This window comes from Micropterus dolomieu, linkage group LG21, assembly GCF_021292245.1.
Source record: "Micropterus dolomieu isolate WLL.071019.BEF.003 ecotype Adirondacks linkage group LG21, ASM2129224v1, whole genome shotgun sequence".
Classification (NCBI taxonomy): Eukaryota; Metazoa; Chordata; class Actinopteri; order Centrarchiformes; family Centrarchidae; genus Micropterus; species Micropterus dolomieu.
This window is the reverse complement of record NC_060170.1, coordinates 4,700,538-4,709,002: the sequence shown is the minus strand read 5'-3', so window position 1 is coordinate 4,709,002 and position 8,465 is coordinate 4,700,538. Positions and strand designations below refer to the sequence as shown.

At 41.5% G+C, this 8,465-nt stretch overlaps 1 protein-coding gene across 1 annotated transcript in view; it reads right to left on the bottom strand.

The window, feature by feature from the left end:
• Nucleotides 1–8,465, bottom strand: part of zmat4a (zinc finger, matrin-type 4a) — a 226,143-nt gene that overhangs the window by 134,188 nt on the left and 83,490 nt on the right. Inside the window, exon 4 of the mRNA XM_046036065.1 lies at nt 2,121–2,277. Coding sequence (XP_045892021.1) covers nt 2,121–2,277 — 157 coding nt within the window. The remainder of the gene's footprint in view (nt 1–2,120; nt 2,278–8,465) is intronic.

Genomic DNA, 8,465 nt, shown 5'->3' with positions numbered 1-8,465 from the left:
GTTCCAGAGTCTCGACTGAAAACTAAAGGGGACAGAGCGTTTGCTGTCAGGGCCCCGAGGCTCTGGAACAGCCTGCCCGAGGAAATCAGGTCGGCTGAGTCAGTGAACTCTTTTAAGTCCCTTCTTAAAACATACTTTTATAGGAGAGCCTTTCCCGATCTTATTTGACTTTATTTTATCCCTTTTATTTTATTGTATTTTACTAATTTTATATTAATCTGTATTTTAGTCTTTTCAATGTTTTCATGCTCTTATCTTGTTTTTTGTATTATTCTTTACACTTGTTAAAGCACTTTGTAACTTGTTTTTGAAAAGTGTTCTACAAATAAGGATTATTATTATTATTATTATTATTCTTAAGGAGGTGAAATGTATGCTCTGTTGGGTTAAGGTCAGGTGATTGACTTGGCCACTCTAAAACCTTCCAGTTCTTCCTCCTGATGAAGTCCTTTGTTTTGTTGGCAGTGTGCTGTGGGTCATTGTCCTGCTGCATGATAAACTTCCTCCCGATTAGTTTCAATGCATTTTTCCGGAAATTGGCAGACAAAATGTTTCTGTCCACTTCTGAATTCATTCTACTGCTACCATCATCAGTTACATCATCAATAAATATTAATGAGCCTGTTCCAGAAGCAGCCATGCACGCCCAAGCCATGACATCACCTCCACCATGCTTCACAGATGAGCTTATATGCTTCGGATCATAAGCAGTTCCTTTCTTTCTCCACACTTTGGCCTTTCCATCACTTTGGTAGAGATTAATCTTGGTCTCATCAGTCCATAAGATTGTGTTCCAGAACTTTTGCACCTCATCTCTGTACTTCTTTGTAAATTTCAATCTGGCCTTCCGATTCTTCCTGCTGATGAGTGGTTTGCATCTTGTGGTGTGGACTCTATATTTCTGCTCTCTGAGTCTTCTTCCAACAGTGGATTGTGATACCTTCACCCCTGCACTGTGGAGGTCGTTGGTGATGTCACTTCCTAATGTTTTGGAGTTTTATTTCATAGCTTTCACGATAGCCTGGCCCCGTTAATAAAATTGGTCAAGAACCGCCACCGTATCAAAGCAATCTGCCCATGGGCCGCCTATTGCCAACCACTGCTCTATGGTGTCCCTTAGGTTCAATTATGGGTCCCATTCTATTCTCCACTTATATGCTCCCACTTGGTAATATAATCCGCAAATACAATGTACAATTCCACTGTTATGCTGACGACACACACCTCTATATCCCAATCAGACCTACTGACTAGTCTAACATTGCAACCCACAGATGCCTTGCTGAATAAAAACACTGGATGTCGCATAACTTGCTACAGTTAAATCTTACAAAATAAGATATCACAGCACTTAGTCATCCAGCTAATAGAATTCAAATCATGGCAAATCTAGGTGAACTTGAAACTTATGCTAAGCCCTTAGCCAGAAATCTTGAGGTAGTTTTTGACCAGGAGTTGTGTTAAGAACCCCATGTATATGTACCCTACACTCTGGAACAAAACAAGGGGGGATAAGGCTTGCAGAGTCTGTTGCTGATTTAATCTCACTTCTTAAGACTAATTTCTACAAAAAAGCTTTATCTGTGTGATGCGTAAATTATTTCACATTATTTGTATGTTGACTTGTTTATACTTGTGATACCAATTTTTATGTGCCTTGTCTGTTTAACATTGATTGCTGTATTGAACTGTGACAAAGCTATTATTATTAATATTATTATTAAACAAGATTCAAAGAATTGGTCTTGTGACTAAAATATTTGCTATAGTTTATTTTTGAAACATGTACCTTGAAATTACTCATTCCCTTGTAGTTATTTTGTTTGCTTAAAATACTTGCTATTTTTTAGGAATCTAACTCAGAAACAACAGAGGGAGACATGGGGAGGTGTGTTCTCCCTACATCTCTCTCACCCAGTGTGAACTGAGTGCTGCATGATTATTTAAAATCAGCTATGAGGTTCTACTCCACTTCACACGTACATAACAACACCACCAAACATTGTCAACACATATGGCACATTACTTAGTTATTCTTCTTTTCAATAATAAATCCCCTTTGGAAACAAGGAGCTCCTCTATCATTTATACCCACAATGCATTTTGAACGGGGATTATACCTTTGGTTGTGATGGCAGGCTGCTCTCCCAGTAGCAGTTTTAGCCTCTTGGCGTGGATTTTACCCTGGTAGTGTGACTGTGCCACCACTGCTGAGGTGAAGGACATGTTACACAGCGTGCAGCACTTATTCTTGTCCACGTCGCCCTCGTCGCTGCCCTACAAAAACACAGTAACATCTTATCAATGATGCATTAAAGAATCAGAAACAGGGCATTTATTTAGCTTTGGGAGCCTTTGAAACAGGATTCAATCAAACATGTCGAATATATCTCTACCAAGACAGCTGCACACTGAACACATCACTAATCTCTACCATTTCTGATTCACATGAGGGGAGGGGCGCAACACTCCACCCCTAATGTGTTTAGATCCTGGAGGGATGAAAATGGAGTTGACTCTGTGTTTCATAGTGGGGCCGGTACAGCTAATGATGGACCACTCCCTGAGCCTCCATCTGTGCAAGCTGCACTAAAACCCATTATCAGAGAATGGGGAGGACATAGAGCAACCCGCCATAAACTAAGGGATGGATGCTACTGTTTTTACTGAGAAGCAAGAGGGAGGAGAGGAAAAAAGTGCCCCGCCAGGCAGGCTGGGTCAGGAAAGGACTGATATTCAAGAGGAGAGGCATATGAACTACATGACCTCATTCAGATGTCTGTTCCTCCGCCTGGTGCACTTCACCAGATATAGTAAGCGAACAGCAGGCCTGAGCGAGGAGAAATGTGTGTGCGTGTCATTTCAGCTGAATTGTCTCAGCTACAGACAGACTGAGATAATGCGCTCATTCACCTTCATAATATACATACTGCTAACACAAACAGTAACTTAGTAGTAGCTTTTTGTGGGCTACTGACTGATGTGTTCAGAATTAACCTGACAGCCCATATTTTTAATTTGAAATATTAAAGACATCGGTGTATTTTTGGGGCATTTTTAAGCCTTTATATGATAGGACAATGGATAAGAGCGATGGAGGGATGGAGAAACGGGGGGGCAACATGCAGCAAAGGGCCGCAGACCAGGCTTGAACCCGGATTGCTGCTGCAAGGACTCAGCTTTGTACACAAGCGTGAAGTTTCTGGTCTGAGAACTGAGGCGAATGCCTCAGTCCCTTAAACCTCGAATGGCCAGTATGCGGCACCTGCTCTGGTTGCAAAAAGAAGTCCGGCTCCTTTAGAAATAATGGTAAAATTACCCTACTTCTCACTTGATTTATTTCTTCAGTAAACACTTTCCTAATGAGTTTATGGTCTCAATCACTACTTTCATGTCTTCTTTATTACAGCATGATGTTCATTTAGTAAATTATGGTCCCATTTAGAGGAAAATCGAATGAAGCAGAGTATGCTTCAGGGTGGGACTATCTGTGGTTGACAAGACGTTACCATGGTGACCTGTCAATCAAGCTAGAGCTCAACACAGGCTCATCACCGTCTCTTCCAAATATGGTCACGTCCGATGCCGCTGGTTGCAAAAGATAAACATGGCGGTGCCCCAACGGCCAAACTCAAGGCTTCAAAACGGCAGTCGACAAACCAAAGGGTGAAGTCACGATGACTACGTTTTTACAGTCTGTGCTTGGGCATGCGCTCTACCAACTACGCAAGCTGCACCGCTTAAAATACATTTTTAAAGAAAGAAGTTTAGGTGACTAGGTTAGTTGACAGCGTCTATACTGTAATTGAGTCGGTGAAATATCTGTGTGGACTGGCACAAAAATTGCTGTCTATAAGACTTAATTTAATTCAATTTTATATAACAGTAAAAAGCAGTTCTGATTACACCACTATATTTGGTTGAACCCATGGTGAAAGGCATCACTAACTATGCAACACTAAACAACACTGCCAGTATTAGGTGTTGATGCACAGTGTCCAATATTTATTCCAAACTTGGCGAGCTAGCTTCCACTTTCCAAGCAGCATTCAAGCAGCATGATGGATCTCCCAAATGTTGAATGTTCTACAGCACTGGTTCTTAACCCCGTGGGGTACTGTTTAATCCAGTAGGTGGCGGTAATGGCAACCGCTATAAAACGACAAAGAATCAACCCTGATCAGACAGATAGCGCTTCGCAGGTTCGAAAACGCAAGGTGCAAAGCAATGCCTTTTTTGGCTGAATTTGGAAAAGAGCAAAGCGCTGCAGTTTTTTAATGTTGCTAGGTAACCACCAAATCAGCTGTCCTGTTAGTCTAATCAAAGATTATAGCGCCAGCGATCTGTAATCTTTGGTTTGCCGCTAAGTAATAATGGTCATATTAGGAGAAACTTGATCGCAACTCACAGGTCTGTGTCTTTTATTTCTAAAAACATCTGCCAAACGGAGAGCGCCTGCTCTGGCACTGTTTTGAGTGTGTGAGGGGTATCTACAAACACGCAGAAAACAGGGAAACTGAAATCCGTGAGGGCACACTTCCGTCACCACAACTGAGGACCTGTCTCTCCATTCATTAGATTGGACAATGGGAAAAAAACGCAAATGACATTTTTTGACGTTTTTTCAATTCCGTACGCTCAGAGCGCTCATTCAAAAATGCAAGGCGCAGCAGGTGGCCAAAACTTGAGGCAACCAGGGCGCATTAACAGCGTGCAGAACTGCCAAAAGATAACAATTTAAAAAGCTTCCTCTCACGGCAAAAAAGACATTCTGTCTGATCCGCGGGGAGGAGAGCAGGGGCTAAACTTACTTCAAGGTAGACAGCAACTTTAAGCTATGTTGTGCTAACAAGGCTGTGATGATCATCACTTCAGGAGGGTGTCTCTTAACAACTTTTGGTACTCGTTCAGAGACGTTCATGTGGCTGTTTCATTTATATAGGATTTTATCATACGTTACATGTTATTTCTTGTCTGTTTCGAATCCACCTCCTGACAGGAGTTGGATCAATGTACTTGCTTAACATGCAGATCCACATAATGGCCTCTGGGACAGCCCTTAGCACCTGTGGAAGCTTGCAGAAGCAACATTTTGGTGAGTGCACCCCTGACTTCAAACGTGGAAGTTCACAATGAGTTTATTTTAAAGCCATTTAAGCTGCATGCTTTTGATGCTGCTTAAACAAACCCATAAGTGATTTCAGCACTACTCAATTACTCTCAGCATCACTTAATCACTTAAAATTAGCCAGCAGAAGGACTATTGTATTTACTGCATTAGTCTGTGGTCTATATACAGAAAACATTTTCTTTTCTACCAAAAAGAAGGCACAAATGGACAAATGGAATGGACATTTCACCTTCCGTAGGCAGAAAAATAACTAACTGCATCTTTAACATGACTGTCTTAGGTGCGACAGACTTGAAACCAGTGACGGCTGTAAAACTCAAGCCAAACCATGTATTGTGATTTGTCAAATGGGTTATTATTTGACAGCCTCCATATGATGCTGAACACAAACCTGTGGGTCTGATGAAGGCTACTCTCATGTGTGCAGCGTAACGGTTAAATTTTTTCGGGGGGAAAAAAACGCAAAATCTGACTCCGCCCACAAAATCTACAATGAGCTTGGATCTTGCATCTGCTAATGTGCTTGTACTTCTAAAAGTTTGTTGAAGTGATGAGATTTTGCTAGCGCGCCATCTTCAATATGTGTTTAGTACAGTGTGTCTGTGTTTGTGGGGAGAAGCAGCTGGGCAGAAACACTAGCACAGGGAGGACAGAACCAGCACCTTTAAACACCAGAACAAAGTAGCATAGTTTTCCTGTTCGTTTGGTAGGGGAAACACTGATGTGTACACCCCTGAACAAAGTGCAAAGTTTCACACTGAGGATCGATAACATTAAAAGATGAGTTTTAGATTTTTCAAAATTTGCTTATTTGGTTTCTTGCAAAGTTTGAATGAAAGGTCAATGCAACACTCATTGCTGTGCGCTAAATATAAAGCTGGAGCCAGTGAACATGAGCATAAAGGCTGGAAACTAGGGGAAACTACCTTGGCAATGATTTTTTTTTAACGTTTGGACAGAAACAGACTCTGCTTACAGTCTTTACGCTAAGCTATGTTAAGCTAATCAATTGCTGGGTATTGCTTAGTATTTAGCGTACAGACGTGAGTGGCATCAATATTCTCATCTAAAAGCAAGAAAGTGAAACTAATCTAATCCTACTAATCCCTTACTGGCCAGTACACTTTTCCTTTAAGTCTAAAATTGATAGCATATATTAGCAAAACTATCCATCTAATCCTACCACTTTCTACCTTACATCATGAAACAACAAGGCAAGTTTACTGCTCTGCTATACACACTGTACACAGAGATAGCCAACCCACTGACTAACCTTGCTCCCACAATGTAACCACGGGGAGAAATGCATGAAATTATTGAAATGTACCGTTCTGCTGGTACTATGAAATTGGAAAAACCCAAGTGTTGTTTATGCTTTGATACACTGGATCAAAGCAACATTGATTGACTGAGCTACAACCCCTCCCTGTATGTGACATGACTCATAATTATATTGCAGTGGAAAAAAGTTTTTGTTTACTTTTGAAGCATTTGCATACAGTCACATACAATGCAAACAGTTCTCATATGTAAAAGTCTGCAACTACATTAACATGGGTGACATTTTAAACTTGCTCTTCATCAGACAAACTCTGTTTTCCACATCATTAGGCACCTAGCAATACCTGTGAACGGTCTCACCATGACCCCAAATAAACATTCAACTCAGTAAGCCAACATGACGTGTACATACACCACAATTTCTTTCACACATTAATAAGGCTAGTAATTAAGATAATTAATGGTTTAATGATGAAAACTTCTAACTGGATTGGATTCGAAGCAGTAGTTTACACCGGTGGGTGAAATAACCTCTTGCCCCCTTTATGAAAGTGTTGAACTCCATGCCACAGTGCTCTGGTTTTTCATGATGGAAGAGAACTGTTCCAGCAAAAAAGCCTCTCCCAAGAGGAAACTAATGTCACTGTGTGGGAGGTTCAGAATTGCAGAAAGCAAACATCAAGCTCTCTAAATAAGCTGAGGGCAGAGGATGTTAACGGTTATGTACAATGGGTAATGTGTTACTGTGGTTGTGTCAAAGTCAAATTGGCCAGCATGTCATTCAAAAAGAGAGTTGGTGAGCTTTTGAAGGGGATATGACGGCACAGAACACTCTGTGCCTTATACCATGTGCTTTATACCCGGTCCATGGAGATATTTGACCGATTCAGATTAGGCAATCATACAGTCGAGAGGCCAGCCAATCATATCTTGCCATTTGTCCTGACATAAGTGATTGGGCAGAAGTTGCCACCTGACAGCACCAACAATATCCGTCCTCTTTCCCATCTCCATATTTACAGTTGTGTTTGGATGATTATTAAAGCACAACTTAGAAGCTATAAGATAAGCTAATCATGGGCAATTACATTTGCTTGCCTTGTTAGGTTGTCAGGCATCTTAAATTCTGCATCCGTTGTCTTTCACTATAGTCAGACTTCTATCCAAATATAGGGGAATATTCAGAAAATCTTCTAAAGAAAATGCAAAATGAATGTCTATTTACATCCACAACTGTTACGGGAATATTATGGGGTTGAGTGCTTTGAGATAAGCAAGTGACACTAGTTCTGAAGTCAGGTGCAATTAAATCATCACAGAAGACAATGGTACATTTACACTTGACTGACGCTTTTATCCAAAGCGACTTACAATTGCTATACATGTCAGAGGTTGCACACCTCTGGAGCAACTAGGGGTTAAGTGTCTTGCTCAGGGACACAATGGTGTCTCACAGTGGATTCGAACCCGGGTCTCTCACACCAAAGGTATGTGCCTTATCGACTGTCCCATCACCACCCCCGTACAGTTAGATGACGTAAGTTCCAGTCAAACTCAAACATGGCAAAACTATTTGGAAAGCATTGTCAGGGTTTGTGTGGTGAGCAGGTTGGTGGACCCAAATGCAGGACTCAGAACGAAGCAGGTAACGTTCAAAAGGTTTATTAAACCAACAAACAAAAGGCGAGCACACTTACTGGCAGAGTGGCTGATTAACAGAGTCCAAAAACAAGGTAATCCAAACAGAAATCCAAAATCCAAAGAAACAGGGTGACAAGACGAGCACGACGAGCAAGGCAGGCTAAACAGGACAACACACTGCAAAGACCCGACAAAGACTAAACAGAAACACCAGGTATATATACACACACGGACTAACGAGCTGGGAGGAGACACACAGGTAAGGGACATGAGGCTCATGAGACACAGGCAGGCAGAGAGATAACTGGGGGAACAGACGGAACACTTGACAGGCAGACAGGGGGCAAGATAACAACCAACAGATGAACACAGACCAGGAGTAAACACTTAAGACATGAACTAATGTACAGGA